The sequence below is a fragment of the Macrosteles quadrilineatus genome, unplaced genomic scaffold (genome assembly GCF_028750875.1).
Source record: "Macrosteles quadrilineatus isolate MER2022 unplaced genomic scaffold, UCM_ALF_1.0 Scaffold_2__2_contigs__length_208266976, whole genome shotgun sequence".
Classification (NCBI taxonomy): Eukaryota; Metazoa; Arthropoda; class Insecta; order Hemiptera; family Cicadellidae; genus Macrosteles; species Macrosteles quadrilineatus.
This window is the reverse complement of record NW_026542595.1, coordinates 71,634,650-71,655,354: the sequence shown is the minus strand read 5'-3', so window position 1 is coordinate 71,655,354 and position 20,705 is coordinate 71,634,650. Positions and strand designations below refer to the sequence as shown.

Sequence of the window (20,705 nt, the reverse complement as noted above, 5' to 3'; positions counted from 1 at the left end):
TAAAAAAACGAAAAATGATCACATTGCCATACCCGAAATAGCGCACAAAATACACATTATACAAAATAGCGCACAAAATACACAAAATAGCGCATTGCCAGAGCGGGAATGCTGATATCACAGTTGTCTTTTCTATACCAACCACAGAAATAACATAATCTAAATGATATTTTATATACAACCAAACAGTTAATTTGTGTATTATAAGTTAATTATGGCGATAGAAAAATCTTGTGTGTATTACAAGCAGTCATTCATTACCACACTCAAAATGTATGGTTACACTCAGTTAAAAGCTTCGTGCGGCTAATCCGTAGCGGCAATGATGTAGTTCACACTCTTATTACAGTAGACAACATTTTTCTCACAATTACAAAAAATAACTTCAAAACATATAATTGCATTACCTGGTTGTTTATTGAGCGAACCCATTAATTAGTTAACCATAGAGAATTGATCAAGATAAAAACAGATTTTTAATATTTAAATAATTAAGTATAACCTTGCAACAAATTTAATTAGGCGAGTCAGTAGAAGGATTGATTGACAACAAATCCAAGGCAGTAATATGGCGATGGGTTTGCATCCTGGTGGTCCACTCTAGTAATCGTGCTGGCTCATCCCTTGCTCTAATGATACAAATAAATAAGGCCCGAGGACTATGTGGTCTAGCAAATGCAAGGTTGTAAGAGGCAGCCAACCTCTTTTATAAGAATCTTTGATAGCAATTCTCATTTCTCTTAACCAAGTGGTTTAGGAGCTGAGTAACTATTGGACCAGATGTAAATTCTTCTTCATAATCTCCAAGTCCCTAATGTATTAGATTAAAATTTCAATTGATAAAATTATCATACCGAGTCACCCAAAACCTAATGGAGTCAAAAGATCCAACAGTAATACAGCCAAGGAATGGACCAAGTTAGTTTAATAATTGACAATGAACATCAATAACAATTTTATAAGTGAGCAAAGGTTTTTTACAATCGCAGGTTCATGCTGGAGCTGTGATAAACGATCATAGCAACGATGACATGTCTGAGCCGCGATACTCACACTGCAAGGTTGATTTGTGAGTTTGTGTGTTTAGTTGAAAATGAGCTTGTAATGATTTTCAGGAATAGTTCATTTTAGCATCACATACAGTAAAGGGACATATAAGGATGTAAAATATTAGGAATATTATGTACATCCTAACACTATTTATATTAAATTGTAAATTCATAAGCGATTTCACTCCATAACTGTATATAAATCTATTTTTATCACACTTGTCCCATAATAACTTCCGATATTAAATTGTCTACATCTCACACATGTTAGGAACCTCGATACTAGCTGAGGAAAAGGACTAAGCTATTATCGCTGAGCTCTCATCGATGGTCGGGCCCCAAGAGTGATTAACAACTCAGCTCCGACGTAAACGGGCCCATCAAGAAAGCATGTCGTATAATCTATGCATTGTTGGGATCGCAGCTAGTATCGCTAATCACAGCTCTGACATGAACACAGCCAAAGACAAATAACTGTGAACCTAGTTACAAGAACCATCAGGGCAATTAAAATAGTCAAAATTTGTCTATTCGCCGCATGAAAGAATTTAAAATTACACTTTTAAAACAGACTAACAGTATTAATTTTTAGATTTAAATTTCTTTAAAGATAAGAATAAAGGTAATCAAACAAATGCATGGGTTGACAAAATGCAAATTTTTTGTATTTATTTAGTAGTAACACAGAAGCAGTTCAACATAAAATGAATGAATACATTAGTTGAAGCGTATAACCTACAAACAATAGACCTGATATGTGTCACTTACAATAATAAAGTCCTCACAAACAAAAATATGTACAGGTTAGTGGACACTAGTAGGAGATTGGGGCGGGGAAAATAGTGGACTGGAAACAAGTTCAAACCTGTTGTAGGTTAAACATGTTATTGGTTCAACATTTTACTTATCGTAAATATGTAAATTATCTTTAAGTCTACTGTTTTTTGTTTAATTTTAAATTTGAGTACAGTTTACAAATAAAAAATATGTAGTTAAAATCTACAGAATCCACATTTGTAATGAAAAAATTTAGGAAGCACAAACAGCTATAGAAAATCAATATTATTATTTTTACGTTTCTTGGAAAGGATCGGTCCAAACTCTGGTCCCGTTACTATTTTTTTTTACTTTGGTAACGTTAATCTTTTGTTGGAAAAACATCATCAAGTGGGAGCATATGGGCTCTATGACCAAGTTGTGTTTGCACATCGGCAAGGATATCCAGCCCACTAGTTTCCTGACCTCTAGCCTGGGTTAGTCGTAACATAACGAACATCACGCTTGTATCAAGTCTGAGCCATGCAATGACATTGTAAATGTGATAGATACAGCTTACAATCACTAAAAACCATAAACCTAAACAAATCTAAACCTAATATATAGTATTTGCAATAAATATTCAACCTTTATAATGATCCTCTAATATATTTCTATGAGTTATTTAATGAATATACGTGACTCCTTATCTCAGGCATAATCTCAACATAGCAGGATTTAGGCCAGTTGTACACAGATATCACCCTGAAAATGATTCAACTAATTTGGACAAGCGAAAATCATAATTACAACATGTGTTAACAAATCACATTCAGCATGCATCTGGATTACAGATTAATAGAATTATAGAACACTACGACAGTTTAGAATGAATTTTGAAGGAGAATAGTACAGGTAATATTTAACAAACATTAAACACATAAAATCATACTATGGGTCTATTCACACAACTCAAGATTTTCATAAAAAATTTGAAATGTTAGTTATTTCTAACTGTTTGGGTGTAGAACTTATGAATCGGTAAGTACAATAATTCATTTTAGGCCACAAGCCATCCCATTAACAATACCACTGCATCCACCAAAAATTAATAATCTACAGACACTACTAACAAAACTACCCAAACATAGAATACAAATAATAACGTGTAACATCATAATAAACAATAATAGAAATGTGCTAGGGGAAAACTTTGAAAATGCAAGTAGTTTTGTATGGCAATGTGTTAAAATAAATGCAATTATCGGATTTATAAGTGAACCACAGACTTTGAAGAAATCTCTTATATAGGAAGTTGAAGACGAATGAGTATAAAATACTAATAAACAGCATTTAAAATTGCAAATACACTCCGAACTACCATCAGAGGATTACTAACTGTTATACTATGTGAACAATATGACTTATATTAGTTTCTATTAAAATTTTGTTTACATGTTTTTAATTAATTGTTAAGAATGGACATTTTTCCACCACCACATCTCTATTAAGAGGAGTAAAACAGAACGAAACTCAATTCCATAGCACTGCTACTGTAACCTCCTCCGAACATTGGATTATAGGATAAAATGCATACTTACAGAAATAATTATACCTACAATACCACACAAATGCGTTCGTACCAGTAAGGCTATGCATTATGTCTATTACGTAAAACCAACTAACAAACAATAAAGCAAATGACTACGTATTTGGGTGAAAATATACATAATGAAACGATCTGACGTATTAAACAAGTTGTACTTTAAAGCTAAATAATTTCTATAAAATCCTACAGTGACAGCGTTCTACTTATTCCTTAATATAATATAATGTCAAAAATATCAGACCCAAAAATATATCAATCCTTTACCTCGATTATGCAGAAAAATAATAAAAAGAAGCTTAATCGAACAAAGACAATTTCCCTAGATAATATTTTATTACGATACATCTAACACCTAAAGAGTGTGTGGTATTACGATAATTCGGTCGATATTAAATATATATTCCTCTATTTAAAGCTAATTAGACACTCAAGACAATATCGTACATCCTCGAGATATTGAGCTATATATTTAAACAATATTGTCCACAGACTTAGACATCACAATGATTCTATAGCAAACAGTTCACCTTATGATAATTTGTTACAGTACATTGATTAGAGATAAAGAGTAAAAATTTGCAAGAATAACTGACGTTTAACAGGCTATTCTAATTGTCTAGTACAAAACTGGCAGGAACAGTAAGTGCTTATCATTGGTAAAATTTTGCTTGAAAACACCTCTATAAATATGAGTGACCAATATTTCTTGCAAGTATCAAAGTAATCGTGGTTAACTAGCTTTCTCTCAAAAACTTCTAAATGTTACATGTAATTCATTAAATCGAGTAATCGACACAACTACTTGTTAAAACTCTTTACTACTAATCAATGATAATAAAATACATGTGTAACTAATTTATAAACCCCTGACTTGTACGTAAATGTAGCATTTGAAATTATCAATAACAATTCAATTTAATTACACAACATATAAGTTTTATTTTATAGCCACAATTAATATGAATTACTTCCGTCTTGAGTGTTTCTTAAAAAAAGAGGGCTTGCTGATATATATTCGCCCCCAGGTAAAAAAGATACTAACAACTGTTACAAAAGCCGGTGCAAAAATTAGCATGAACAAAAATAGAATTTTTGAAAAGTTATTCACAGCCTAACAGTTAAGATATAAGAGAGACTACCTACAACCTACAAATTGCATTTTGATGCATGTTCATAAAATGCATCTTTACACAAACAAATATTTACATGGATGAGCTCACCCATCGTTCGCTCCTTAACATAGGAATTTAGACGATAAAAATGTTGATAGTTGAAGATAAAGTTTATGAAAAACGGTCAAAATGTTTTGCTCCTTTCAACTCAGATATTTGGACAGTATCACACTTATTCATCTTATGTACAATTTAAGACCATATGTATATGATCAAGTCCGGAAATATATGAAAAAAAATGAGACTAGTAGAAGAAGATTCGGAGGACCGAGAGAACTGGTGAGAACGTGTTGGCGAGGCCAAGTACCATCATGGGTACAAGTGGCCATGGCAGTAAGTAAGAATGTATACTAATGTACTTAATGTTCACTGATGTGAAAAAGACAGACATGCGTAGCAAATAACCAATAATTTCAAATATATGGTTAACTTATCATCTATTATGAGGTGTTTAGAAACAATTCTATTGTTTGAATAAAAAAAAAAAATCCACCTTGAAACTTAATTCCGACAGTGTAAATTAAATTAATCGTCAAATAGATTCACTCACCTATAGTGTACAACATGATTGGTCTGTTAGGTTTCAAGAAATATTGGTCTGGTTAGTAGGGTCATGTACACAGCATCGACTAATATTTTTTCTGATTGTTCAAATACTTATACTTTGTTGTAGTTCGTTCAAAACATCCTCTACATTGAATAAACATTTTATTTTAAAAATATATTCAAGGATAAAACGATTAAAATGTCCAAAATATATTTTTGATTATTTGAAACTATACAAACATGTAAACGTTAAACATTTAAAACATACAAAATAAATATTCTAGCCACACATTTTTTACATTAATTTATGGGTAATCATGCATTTTGAGAAATAAATAAATTTAATCTTTATCATATCTCAATATCATAAACTCACCAAAGCAAACAAATAATTTAAAAAAATAAACACTTTAAAATATTATTTTGATGAAACATAATTTAAAAACTTATATTTATGTACACCATATGATAATTTAAAATATATTTTTGATACACCAAAAGCGTTATGTTTTAAAATGATGTGTTTAAAATACATTAATTCTTATAATGCACTAACAACAACAAACACTGTAATTTGACATGAAGAACAACAAGATAATTTCTATTACATGTTTCTTTTCATCAGGAATGCAATGTAAAAGAATATCAACAACCGAAGCTGTTACATTTAAAGCCAGAACAATTGGTGAACAAAAACCGAACCACGGTTGCTAGAGAACGATAAAACTAGACGGGAGCTCACGACATAGTGTGTATAATAATAAGGCAATATATCTTGCAACAACCGTGCAACATTAGGAGAATATCCCTGTCTTCAATAAAAATATGATTGGCTAAAACCTACGTCCCACTAAGGCCCAACCTACACTAACATCGACCGAGTGTACATTCAGTTGTACTTATGTTCTCCTATATACACAACAAAACATGCTAAACAATCCTCACAGTAAAATCATCGCACAACTACAATAACATCTAAATTAAATTTGGTAGTTAAATAATTAAGAATAAAATACATTAGTTAATCACAATAATTATTAAATACCAACCCCTACAATTCTTAGTCTACGATATAATCACAATATGTTTAAGCTATTTTACAACACTAACCTAGGAGTAGCTAACTTCGGAACAGTCTTTTTGTGATCATTTTAGTGTTAGTCTCGTTTATTGGTGTCCTAACATATCCTAGTCACGGCAGAGGCAATATAGTAGTGAAAGTGTTACTGCATGGTCTAGGATTGTAAATTGCCAGTTATTACACTTCAAGCACAAGAATAGTTTCATTATTGAGATATCTACAATAATTCTTGCAGTCTAAAACTACATACAAAATCCCTGAGTGCTATTTATGTTTGTAATTCTAATGATTTAGCTTAGAGTGTGAAAGTTTCATGAAACTTAAAAAGAATATTTTACTACATTTTTCTTCAAAGATAAACATGAGAAATATTATGTCAACACAAGAAATAAGTATTACTTCTTAGCAATAGTTATTAACATAGAGAAGTTACGACACATCTTTACAGCTTGTTAGAGTGATTTTTCCATTTCAATCAAACATTCCATTCTTTTAGCAACTACAACATAATAAAACATATAATATAAAAACGAGAATTTATCTAAACAGATTTACATGCACATTTCTTCAAAAAAGTTAAAAAAATATTATTGGAGATAAAAATAAAATTTTGTGTAAATAATTCTTCTTTTGGTTACAACCTCAAGTTATAACCTACCAAGTAATAAACTCTATTACAAGTTGGTAAAATCTACCAATAAAACAAACAATAAATACATAGTGATCTGAACCAACTAAATCCAGTTTAGTTAACAAAACAAACAATAATGATCCAGCATTCCTCAACAAGTTTTGAACTTGAAATAGATACATTTTATGCAACAGTTTGACTTTGTTTTTAAAAAAATGTTAAAAATATAAATCAAAATTTGTGATCACTGAACAAACTATACAATATTATCATTTTCACCTCCTCCACAAAAACAATGCTAGTAATGGTCACTAACACTGAAATGGTCACAATTTAGGCTTCTGACCGGAAGCTGGCCATGGTTCGGGGCAAGGACTACATAGGCACATGAACAATATGTACAGGTAACCAAACAGCCACCACTATACGCCTAAGCTACGTTAAAAAAATATAGCCACAGAGTCAACTAACGCCCCAGTCGTTACGTAATCACAATGTTATTCCTCAATTAAAACGATTAATAAAAACATAAGATAAATTACATATCATCAATGTCCAACATTAAGATAAAGATTGCAACAAATCTCATCCAGTCCAAAATAATTGTTCATCTGCATCGCAGTTCAACTGAAACAGAAAAAAACATAACAATATTCAGAAGAATAAAGGATTTTTGTGGATCAACTGGACCTCGCCGACAAGTTTTGTAAACTTCGCGAGGCCAAGATTTTGTATTATCACAAATAAATATATTTGAATTTGAATTTTTGAATTTGAATTTGATGAGACAACAAATTTTGAGAGAAAAGTTAAGACTGGTTACCTAAGAAGAATATGTATAGCTCCTACTGGAGAGATCTCTCTAGTAAACAGACCTATAATAACTTATTTTATTTAGTTCTTATATAAAACCAACATTTAATTCAACAAACGTTGGTAGCGGGCAGGTTTTTATCTTAAAACTCTAATTCCAGAAGAAAGTGTATAAAAAAACCGCACACTCTAGTTGTTATAACAGGGTTGCCACCAAAGTGAGATAAAAAAATTCATGCATAATTCAAGGTTTTCATTGGTAGTTTTGAAAAATTCATGGGGTATATGCTCGCACAATTTCACCATAAAAGAGTATTGCCTAGTTCAGAATTGTACATTAATTTATCGACAATATATAGTTTTGTGTGCTACTATAAAATAAAACACATTTCATGCAATTATTTTAGAGTGAAAAATAAGAATTTAATAAAATTTATCCAGTCTAAAGAAAGTAAAATCACAGATGAAAAAGGATATTTAATAAAAATCTTGTGTGTGATACTACAATGTAATTCTTAAAAAAAATTGAAACATCTGATTTAACAACATCATAACTTAGGCCTAATGATAAATTCAAACGTTAGAAGAAATAATAAATAAATAATAAGTCGGATTGGTAGTTAGGTATAGGCCTAACCTAAAAAACATTGCATCCAAACATAAAAGGGTTAACTTAGTTAATCCAGCAATGGCCTAGAACTTTACTGTCTAAACATCAAATTAAGATAATAGGCATAACGCATACCGGTAATTAAGATAATAGGCATAATAAAAACAAATGTTAAGAACATGATCAAGAAACGGTTAACTTAGTAATGGGCCATATCTAGGCCTACTAAAACGCACATGCAATCTATTACTACTGTAACACAGTAGGCTAGCCTACATTGTAATCCAAAGCTGAATCTAGGCTAAGTTAGGCCTGAACCAACTTTTATTTATTGAGAAGATTAAAGGTTACCGACTGACTGATAAAAACACTCTAAAAAGGTAATATTATGTAAATAAATATTTAGTTAAATAGTTAAATATTAGTGGATTAGTTAAATGTAAGTTTAAACATAGGCTAACTTTTAAGTAATAAAAAAATAATTAATTACATTACAGAAAAGGTTAAAATAAACTTAGTTTAGAAGGATGTTTCTTCCGATTGGATCAGTTTATATATTATCATTTGCCTACACAGGTTTAAATCACAGTTAAAACAATTATTTAATTAAATTTACATCTCATTAGTTAGATTCGTATTGACTGAAAACACCTATGCTTCTAACAAAACATTTACATTTACCAGCCTCAGAACGAAATCACCATTTTTCAGCACAACATTGACTTCTTGCAACTTAGGCCTAAATAAATAAACTTAAACTCACGTTGTAAACACATTTACTCAACACTGACAGTAGTTTGAAATACGACATATTTGACCAAACAAACACAGAAGACGATTAAGTTCCAGCCGGAGCAAGCCATTTTGACCTTTATGGCAAGGCAAGGTACTTCTTATTTTAACGTTGTAAAGTATCGGAAGTATGATATATCAGTAATAAAAAATATTTAATCTGAACACTTGTTCCACTGAGTGTTGGGTAATCAATTATAAGAAGCACAAAACGGAATCACGAGTGCAAAAAGTGATCTTACTGTCCAGTGTCCACCACTACTTCAAACGTTTGACAAGTTTCAGATCAGTTTAAAACTTTTAGGTTATGGTTATTCTGTATTTCCTTCCACACGAACACTAGAGTAGAGAGTAGAGAATGAGACATGAGTGAGAGCGAGCATCAAATCAATTCCGATTGTCGATGTTTTCGAAACATCGATGTCTTTTCTATCGATGTTCGAAGTTGTTTGTTTACATCGATGGTAGATTACCGAACCGATGATTTGGTTTGTTACATCGGTCTTTTAGGCCAAAAAAAGTAATGAAATACAGTATTGATGTTTTCCGTAACTGAATTGTATTGGTTTTAGGTTAATTGGCTGTTACAGTGCAGAGAACAGACGAGAAACTCGGAACAAACATCGATGTGATCGATGTTTTGGCTCCGAAAGCATCGATTTTATCGGTAGATCGGTACTCGGTAGAGATGGGCGTTATAACATAACAGGATGAATAACAGTGTTGCGGCCACGGCAACGTTATCGCGGCAACACGTTGCGGAGAACTCCCTGTTATTATAATAACGTATCTATCTACACAATGTTGCAGGAAAGCCGCGCGGACAACGAAAACGAAAACATGCATTGCCATTAGTGCCGTTGCCGTAACGCTACCAGAGCAACGATAACTTCTGAAACGAACTAGAATAACCACTGAGCTATAATTCTAACTGGAGGTAGCACCATTAGTCAATGGTAGCACTGAATGTCAAAGATGCGTGTCGCCAGCCGCCATGTTTGCGTGAGGTGTGAGTTATAAAGAAGCCATGTTATTGGATGAAAAAACTCACTGCCATACAAACCTAGTTATAGAAGCCATGTCATTGGATGAAAAAACTCACTGCTATACCAACCTAACAAAATTAGCGACACGCTTTTGACAGACTTCTGCCATGGCAGTGCTACCTCCAGTTATAATTTTAGCTCAGTGAGAATAACGCATCCTGTCTGGGCCACGCCCGACTCCCGACTACAACTGAAAACTGAACTGATCAACCGACAACGATAACTGAACGCCGCAACACGTTATTGGGCAGCTGCGTTATCGTTATAACCGTTGCCGGAAAACAACGATAATTCTCATCTCTAGACTACTCGGCTGACGTCGGTTACGATCGGATTTGACCTTGAATAAACTACGCAATCGTTTCTGTTCGTGGCATGGCAACAAAACTTTTTATCTTGACACTCCCACTTTGACGTTTTATCTCGGTGTTCATTTCGAGAATGGTTTTAATACGGAGTATTTGATTCAGCACATTTAGGGGTTTTGGCTGAATTATTAATAATGATTTTGAGAATTCATGGTCCAATGGCGAAATTCACGCATAATTCACGCACTTTTTCATGGTCACCTAAATTCACGCATAATTCACGCTTTTCAAGGTTTTCATGGCTGGTGGCAACCCTGTATAACCAGCCGCATTCTAGATGATGGATTTCACTTACTTGGTCTACTCTGTGAACCACAGAGGAGTCTGATGGTACTGGTGACTCTTGGCAGGGCTGATGTAGCCGAAGCTGGCGACCTGAGGGTGGGCAGGGAACATGGCTGCAGGCTGCATGTGGGCAGGTAATGGATGTGAGTGGGTGGCTAGCAGTGGGCGGGCGCTGGCGTGGTGTGCTGGCGGAGGCAGAGCTCTCCCAGTAGTGAAGGCAGGCACCTGGTGTGTGGGAGGCAGGTAGGTGGGCTGAGTAGAAGTGACGTACACTGCTGCTGCTTGTCTACGGTACAACTCACTCTGGTGATACAGTGGCTGTCCTGCTAGAGGAGACAAACGACTGCCACTCAGGGGCTGAGGGGACAGGTGAGTGCTGCAACATACAGGCTTTAGTTAGAACCAAATTAACAAATACCCCCGCCGCAGCAAACCTGCAGACTAAGCGAATTTCCATATGTCTGATTGGATTTACACTAAAATGTCTACTTAAAAATTTAACATTTATTTCCTATTTAAATAGAATTATTTTAACAGGTACTTAGGTTTGCTGCATCAGGGAGGGTAAAACTTTTTTTTGTAAAATGTTAATAGTTAGTAAGAAATAAAAACATTTTCCAAATTTGATCAAAATATGTTCATAAACAAGCACACTACAACAGTTTACTCATTCTCCATAAGAATAACATGGGAATTTAAAATTTACATTTTTTTGGAATTTTCTCCGTAACCATTAGGCGCATAGTAACACTTCAATATACTAAATTATTTGTTTTTTTAAGCTCTACAAAATGGTTTGAAAAGATTTTGCAAAATTTTATTTTTTTTTGGTCAAAAATGGGAAAAACCTATTTTTACCCCATAAAACCCCCCGTAAACCCCCGTTCCCATAGTCCAATCATGCTGGTTCGCGAACTCGTTCGAGTTTATCCCGCCTTACACCTTCAAACCAAATTTTATCAAAATCGGACAAAAATTACTCAAGTTATCGTGCGGATGGACACATATATATATATATATATCTATATATAGATATATAAAAATTTGAACGAATGGTGTTTTTGGCCTCTGGGGACATCAAAATGAAAAAGTAAATCGGTCCCGGGCCTAGGTCTTACCATCGAGACCTACGGTAATAGCTACTTCCCTAAGGAAATTCGCTAAAAAAAAAAAACTGGTTACTGAGCCCCGTCTAAAAAAAGCTGTTGTTCAAAATAATGAACACTGCCAAAATATAGAGTCAAAAGTGTGTTATTAATTTTCATGTAGTTTTTTTGGGGAATCTCTGATCCAAGCTAATTGTCTGCAATCTCTAAAGAATGTTATTAGGTGTAAAAAAAGTTATTAAGTGTAAAAAAACCTCCAAAGATCGATTTGTTTCTTCCTGTGCTGAATAAGCTTAGTTTTAATGTTACTTTATTGTTTCAATGCTGTTGGGGCTAGGCAAAAATTAATTTCTTGAAAACGGGCATTGGAAGTATAAAATTCAGGTGTTACCTGTATCCCTGGTGTACGGGGATGGCTTGAGAGGACCAGGCCTTGGCTGTAGTGATGACATGGTCCCTGCTAGAATGAGCAGTGGGGGGCTGTACCAGGTGATACCCTGCCCTAACCACCACCTCTCCTCCCCCGCGCTTGTGACTGGGGGCTGCCATTGTGTACGCCTTCTCTCCACTGTAAGAAGATGACATGCTCAATCCTTGGCCCATCCAAAAAAGTGTGTGGGATTATGACTACTTTTTTTAACTTTTTTAAACTGTAAAGTGTAAAATGAGAAAAGTGGCCTCTGTGATTATTGATTGGGGGAGAATGGACGTTCTCACAGAGCAGAGAATAAAAATAGAGTCGTCACTCATATATCTATAGCAAAACCAGTAGTGAAGCCAATTTCCTCCATTTTGAGGAGAGCAAGAGGTTCGGAACACAGCCAAGACCACTCTATTTTTGGATAACACGGCGTCATTCCCATACCTTCATTTATTCGGCAGGAGGATGACAGATTATTTAAAATTACATAGTAAAATACTCGATGTTATAATTTATTTTTTAGAACAGTCTTTATAAGATTAGGTTTGTTTTAGGGCAATAAAATTAGTTTTAACTAACAGCCGGTTAAATATAAAAAAAATTCTATAGGATTATGAGTTTATTTTATTTACTCGTTTTGTCATAGATTATAGGAAATAAGTAAGATTAGTAAGAGATAATTAAGACCATTGCTGTATACAAATCGAAGATCTGGCCACAAGTCTTCAAAGAAAATGCAAATTATTTTAATGCTCAACTTTTTGAGGAAAGTTACATTTTGTGAACGGAGTATACTATTAAGCTGATTTTAGTTATTAACCAAGTTACACAGATGATCTCACTCCAGTCCATAATCATTTTGAATTCATATTCTACTAAAAATACATAGGCCTACCTATGTTACTCCTAAAAAGTAATAATAACAATTAGGGATGCTTGTCACTGAAATTCCACTAAAGAACTTAGTGCATTGTTTTTTATGAAATGGTTTGTTTACCTGCTGTACACAATGTGCTGATCATAGTGATAAGGCTCCTTGCAGCCAGCTCCCTGACACACAGACTGATACAATTCACTACCAGGCTCCTGCTTTGTCACTGTGTTACATTCCTGCTGTACTTTGGCCAACAATCTCTTCTTCTGTGATTGTGAATAGCTTGAGCTGCAAAAAAAAAAACAAAAACGGAAGATATTAACATAAAATGATTCGCTGATGTTATAAAAAAAAAAAATTGGCAAAGAATGTTGTTTGGCTAGTTAATTAATACAATTTTTTTAAAATTGTATTATAATACTAAATATTTTTCTTGCCAAATTGCAATTCATTCAAATGGAAATGCAAAAAAACTAAAAAGGTTAAAAGATAAGTTAAGGGGGTGATGCCATACCTGTGTTGGTGGGGCTCATGCTTGATCTCGTGTTTGAGCTGTGTGGCGTGTGACGAGGAGGCCTGAGTTTGGGCCTGAGTGGATGAGTGTTTGGTGACAGGACTGGGAGGACAATACACTACAGCACTCTTAGTTCCTGGAGACACAGGTCTGCTGCTGTATACCTGCCCAAAACATAAGCGACCATTAGGTAGGGTACTTACCAACTAGCAGGTAGGTTCACTATAAAATACTTGCCATTCCTAACACCAAGCAACAAACTTTCTGTACAAATATTTTTAGATATAATATGTCATAAAGTATACCAGCAAGATGTTAACAGTCATCCACCTCAATATTACATATCTGCTAGAGTTGACAATACTGTCTTGTTATCAGAACGGTCTATAACAGGTAGACTGATTGTTATTTTTTGTAACTCACAGCAGGCTGAGTAGGACTCCTGTGCTCCTCATCACTGTCGCCTACAGTGACACAATAGATGGGTCCCTTGTGTCGGCTGCTGGTAGCTGCTACAGACGGATCTACTGCTGTTGTTGCTGCTGCTACAATATTACTGGTGCTGCTGGTAGTTGTGTTGAGAGCAGCAATACTGAAATACACCCATCCGCACATCAGTTTGTTAAACAGGCTACAGTAAGGCACTTGGGCAGTGATGGAATACTGCTAGTTTTAGATTGTCAAGGCTATTATTCTGTATTTTAGTACAGCAGAGTCCCGCAAACTCGGCACTCTATAACCCGGCAGTCTGGATAACTCGGCCATCACCGTCTCAGAAAATTAGTGATTTTTTGAGTCTGAGTTAAACATGGACTCAAGCCAGCTCAAGTCAAATCATTCGCAACTCATACCAAGGAATTGTTGTACTATTTCTGATGACTTAATACTGGCTCAATATTAGGGATGGACGGGATTGAATTTTTAGTTCGGGCAGGACAGGATTTTTATTTCCTTCCCGATTTTCGGGACGGGACGGGGCGGGATTTTTTCCTGTGCATAAAAAGAAAGTCTTGAGTATTGCAGTTACCAAACAAGACAAACAAAATCAATATTTACCATTTATGGTACTGATCTATAAAAACAAGAAAATGGGTAGGCCTATAAATGTAAAGGTATAAAAAGACTCGCGGTCACGGTGCGATCTTCAAAATGACTCGTCGGTATGACTCGCGGTCACGGCGCGATCGTCGGTATGACTCCGCGTGATCGCCGGTATGACTCCGCGGTAACGGCGCGATCGTCGAAATGACTTGCGGTGATGGGCTCGATCGTCAAAATGACTCCCGGTCAGGGCGCGATTGTCGGTATGACGCAGCGGTCTCGGCGTGATCGTCGGTATGACTTTGTGGTTACAGCATGATCGTTGAAATGACTCGCGGTCACGACACGATCGTCGATATGACTAGCAGTCACGGCGCGATCGTAGTATGACTCACGGTCGATCAGCGGGATCGTCGGTATGACTCCCGTGGTCACGGCGTGATCGTCTGTATGACTAGCGGTCAGGGCGCGATTGTCGGTATGACGCAGCGGTCTCGCCCTGATCGTCGGTATGACTTTGTGGTTACAGCATGATCGTTGAAATGACTCGCGGTCACGACACGATCGTCGATATGACTAGCAGTCACGGCGCGATCGTAGTATGACTCACGGTCGATCAGCGGGATCGTCGGTATGACTCCCGTGGTCACGGCGTGATCGTCTGTATGACTAGCGGTCAGGGCGCGATTGTCGGTATGACGCAGCGGTCTCGGCGTGATCGTCGGTATGACTTTGTGGTTACAGCATGATCGTTGAAATGACTCGCGGCACGACACGATCGTCGATATGACTAGCAGTCCCGGCGCGATCGTAGTATGACTCGCGGTCGATCGGCGGGATGGTCGGTATGACTCCGCGGTCACGGCGGGATCATCGGTATGACTAGCGGTCACGGCGCGATCGTAGTATGACTCACGGTCGATCGGCGGGATCGTCTGTATGACTCCGCGGTCATGGCGCGATTGTCGAAATGACTTCGCCTCCTGCGTTCGCGGAACTATCGTGAACATCTTTCGCGATAGCGGCGTCATCGTCACTCGCGAAGCGGAAAAAAAAAAATCGCCGACGATCGGACCAAATCCCGTCCCGAAAAATTCCTGATTCAAATGTAATCCCGTCCCGAAAATCGGGAATAATTTTTTCCCGAAAATTTCCTGAAATTTCGGGACCCGTCCATCCCTAATAAATATAAATAAAACATGAGGTTAAAAAGCTTAAAAATTGGATTGTTCTTATTTTTAACCCTAGTTCCCGATAGCACAGCATTTCACAAACTTGGCACACTTCCAGACCACATTACGCCAAGTTTGTGAGACTCTACTGTAGTTGTAGTTAAATAAAATTCTTAAGATAACTGGTGTTGCTATTTGCTCCCAACGTCTGCCGATCATTTCTCACTCTGCCGAACAAGCTGATATAGATTAAAACAGTGTTAACATTTTTTTCACACCATTACACCAAAAGCCAGATTAATAAAAGTGGATGGAACATCGGATGCCAGACTTTTATTGGTTTGAATATAAAGAGGACCTTGCCTTAGAACAGGATAAGCTCTACTTAAAATAGATGGATGCATTTTTGTCATCAGTAATGACTAAACAGTTTCAGTTTTTGTGATGCATTTATGACTATCAATCTGAGTATTAAGAATGACTACAAATACAGTTTGTGTATAGAATGGAGGGAGGCAGCAACAATGCAGCTATCTCGTCCATAGACTCAACAACTAGTGTTCAACTCAAACTTAAGTGTTGACTCACTTGGGCTTGGTGGGAGTTTCGTCCTCACTGTCGGAGATGGTGATGACAGACACGGCAGGTGACGGAGTGTCTCTGATTGTGATGGTCTGGTTGCGAGTGTTACAATGCTGAAACACACCATCACCACCATCACTATCTCTATACTACACTCAACTTATTCCACATCAAAACCTATTAAACAATGGAAAAAAGTTCAGCGCGAATAACAGAAATAACTTTCAATGATTTAAAACAACATCTTAAAGGTTTATTGCAGACATTTTCTATCAACAGAGGAAAGATACAAACACAGTGTTTCGGGATCTGAAATCTTCAGTTGAAAAAAGACTAACACATTGCAACTAACAATACACAAAAACCAACTTAATTTGGAATAAACTACAGAGATAGAAAATATCCGCCATATACCATTTCCTTTATCCACTCAGAAGTGGCTTCTCCATTACCGAGACATGCCAATCACAATTAGAATCGCAATAATTATTGAGAACATTATGTTTTAAAGAGTTTTTTTTTTTGTTGATAGAAGTTTTTTTGGAGTTTAACTAACTTACCTCAGAAAATCAGAGCCTGGAGCCTATAATGCACACAAAAGGTTGCGTGAATTAACATTGATTTTCCTATTACAGTAGAACCCCTCATATCCGGCTACCACGGGACCAAGCCCCTGACCGGATAACAATTTGGCCGGATAAACCAACCTACTATGAAAATGATAATTCATACCTAATATATAGGTAATCAATCAATATATGCAATCAAAAGTATAATTTCATTCTGTTCTGGGATCATTTTTAGAAAAATAAACATGTTTGTAAAAAGAAAAAAAATATTTGTAGGTTAAAGTCATTAAGTAATTAATGTACAAATATTATGATTCCAGGTAACAAAACCTATTAAATGGAGGTAAAAATTACAATAAATTGTACTTAAAGATCATTAGGACTTAAATGGTACATGCATTTCTACTCAACATTCTTAACCATTTTGTGAAATACAAAAATTAATGTACTCGTATTGTACTGTACTAACCCCACTTTGGAAATAATCAACCAACTGATCAGAGGTTAGGCCTACTAGCTCAACTGAGTATAGTGACTCAGCAAATAAATGTATAAACAAACAGATCAATAATGAGAACAATTTATTTTATGACTTGAGCAGTCACAAAGACTACTGGCTGCATCTAAACGTCTGTAAGCTGTGAGAAAAAATTTTGATATTGGCTTCCTGGAAGGGGCCGGATAAACAGAGGACCGGTAAAACCAAGGCCGGATATGAGGGGTTCTACTGTATAGAACTGTTTGAAAGGGTAGGCAAATGAGAAATTTACATTTAAGTGCAACAACATAGAAATTCTCAGTGATGCCAATTTTAGTCAACATTAGAAATAATGTCCAACTCATATTTTTAGAATTGTAAGAATTGTGCAAGAAGGTATTTACACCAATTTAGGGGTGTGCGATGCATTGAAAATGAATCAAAATTCCTATACGATGTATTGAATCGAAATTCCGATTCAATTTATTGAATCAAAATGTCGATTCAATGTATTGAATCAAAATTCCGATTTGATTCTATGGTAGTCAGAACAACGATTTGATTTATGTGAGAAGGGGTCGATTATAAGGCATACACTGAGACATTGCGTTGCCGTATAAGTTATTTACATCAAGTACATTAAATAATTAGATTTAAGTCATCATTAGTCGCATTAACATCCGCAGAAACATCTTTATCATCTTTAAAACATCTTTATATTTGTTCTTTACCTCACTGAAACGAGTTACTACTTGGGAAATACCTCCTCTTTAATCTACAGGTAAATCTAAATTGATACCTGTCATCTTTAAATACGACAAGAACTCCTATACAAAACAATTAAAAAACAACTCTTTAAGCTTGCCTACGTTTCAAGTGGACTTAGCTGAACTTGGTTAATAAAGAGTTGGTCTTATAGTTTGAAGGTCTGATTCTATAGTCTTATTCTATCAGTGTGAACCAATTGAAAGTTTCAGTGTCAGTCACACCAAAACATATCTTTAGTTATAAAATCAATAATATAAAATGAAATAGGCCGAAATTCACTGACGTTACCAGCAATATATGATTGAATAATATGTATTTTAACAAATAGGTCACATACCACATCTACAAAAAATTGCAGAACACTAATACGATCTGGTAAGTTTTAATTGTTGTTACTTCACTCAATTGAAAAGTTACATGATTGGAAAAATGCCGTGCTGCTTAAAATCAAAATGTATTAATTTGAATATAAAATTCTTTGAATCGGATTGTTGTATCAAAATGAAAAATGTATACTGCTTCATACACTCCTATGCCATTTTAATATTTATTGGCATTCCGGAGCCTATAAAATATCATATTTAAAACATTCTTTGAATATTTAAGCCCGTTAACTTAATTTTGCCAGTCAGAAAACTAACTTATCTCTATTGCTAGAATAGAGCTCTCCTCAATCGGCCACATGAATTAGAAAGTTTTTTACCTGCGTTTGCGTGTGATGTGTTGAAGAGCTCTGCTGCCACGTGGGACTGTGTCTGTCTCTATTCCTAGCACTGCATGATGCTGAAAACATAGACAAACATATTTGATAACCGCTGAATACTCAAACAAAATCAATAAATATATTAGAGTTCACATTACACAAGGATTTATATTAATTATTTCAATACTCAGATTTCATATTGCCTCTGATTAACTTATGTTGCAGAAAAAATAATGTGTTAGAGTACTTTCCAACAATTTTCTTCAGCAAGGTAAGCTTGCTGTTAAACTTCTTTACCAAATAATATGTAGGCTAATGACAAATAGATTGTAGTATGGTTACAGAGAGGGACAGTGAAGTAGCCTACCTGTAGGTGGAGTTCCCTCTTTGACCCTCTTCTTGACCGGACTGAGCTGTGTGGTCTCCTTCTTGTCGTGACTGCGAGGCACTGCCAGGTGTGTGGTGTGTAGGTGAGACTTGTAGCCTGGGGACTCTACCAGTCCATCGTACACCTCTGTCGCGAACACAGCTGGTCTCTGTAACACCATCACCACGGTTGTAACTCTACACACACCTTCACACAGTTGGCTCAAGGGATCCGTTCAGGCCCGAGGCTGAGCAGAGCCGAGATTTGATCGCAGAAAGACTCTACAAAGATACATGGTCGAAAATTGAGATACGGCTGTGGGAGACAATGGTATGGCCGTAACCGCAGAGGATGTTTGCCGTGACCACAAAAGACGTTTACAATTCCTCCACAGCCCCGGAAGAAGTTCAACATTTTTCTATGACCAAGGAAGACAGTCACAATTCAACTACGATTTGAGGAAGACCCAAGGAAATGTTTGTTTGACCCAATGTAAAACTGTCTGTGCCGCAGATCTTTACGGTATTGTATGAGTTTTAAAACACCATTGCCTTTCTTTACATTTTTAACATTAGGTATATGGAAAGTTCCCTTTAGAAAGTAATTGCGACCTTAAAGGGCAATTTAGGAAATTATGGATAGTTTTGCGCAAGGTTTCTCGTCATGATAAAAATTTTAAGTATATGGCGGTTTGACTTCTGGTTTCTCTAAAGTTCATGGGTAATTTGGGATTTATATATGGATATGGAACATACCAATAAAAACAATCAGGATTTTTCAAGGACCTCAAAAAAAAACTTGCTAAGATTCTTTGTATGAAAAATTACGGAATAAGTGTTGCATTAGTTAGTTCTAAATTAGGACTGTCCAGCTAGTGGCAAACTTATTGTAATTTTATGTACTCCTTAAACATACAGGATGATTTGGCCGTTGATCACTCCATGCAATTTAGTCACCCCTTCATTTGAAACTAACCCAGATGGTATTGCTTTCATAAGCTTGTGTTCATGGTGCTTGTATATAGCCCTCAGATCAACTTCAACACAACTGACACCAAAACAACACAAATTTATCATTAAGCATATAACTTTTACAAGATTTTTGTAACTAAATTATCTTTAGAATAGATAAAAGAAAAGGGTTTTGAATTTTAGAACACAAAGAAATATATTTAATTTCTAAATGTATCTTCAATTTGTACCTAAGAAATGCCTGGAACAAATATTGATGAGTAAATTGTAAAATGCTTCAGGTTCGGATTGATATTTGAGCAATACAATAAAAAAAAATAAAAAAAAAACACCAAGGATTTAGTGCACAGAAGGAAGAACCTGTTTAGGGCCTATCCTTCA

At 35.5% G+C, this 20,705-nt stretch overlaps 1 protein-coding gene across 4 annotated transcripts in view; it reads right to left on the bottom strand.

Annotated features, from left to right (window-relative positions):
* Positions 1 to 1,692: 1,692 nt before the first annotated feature.
* Positions 1,693 to 20,705, bottom strand: part of LOC128985504 (homeodomain-interacting protein kinase 2) — a 65,662-nt gene continuing 46,649 nt past the window's right edge. For all 4 annotated transcript variants that reach the window (XM_054405056.1, XM_054405059.1, XM_054405058.1 and 1 more), the window contains exons 12-20: positions 19,354 to 19,522; positions 18,987 to 19,066; positions 16,475 to 16,581; positions 14,097 to 14,265; positions 13,674 to 13,837; positions 13,283 to 13,447; positions 12,256 to 12,432; positions 10,769 to 11,134; positions 1,693 to 7,471 (exon numbers count right to left, since the gene is read on the bottom strand). In XM_054405056.1, the coding sequence (XP_054261031.1) occupies positions 10,774 to 11,134; positions 12,256 to 12,432; positions 13,283 to 13,447; positions 13,674 to 13,837; positions 14,097 to 14,265; positions 16,475 to 16,581; positions 18,987 to 19,066; positions 19,354 to 19,522 (1,392 nt within the window). In that variant the 3' untranslated portion in view covers positions 1,693 to 7,471; positions 10,769 to 10,773. The remainder of the gene's footprint in view (positions 7,472 to 10,768; positions 11,135 to 12,255; positions 12,433 to 13,282; positions 13,448 to 13,673; positions 13,838 to 14,096; positions 14,266 to 16,474; positions 16,582 to 18,986; positions 19,067 to 19,353; positions 19,523 to 20,705) is intronic.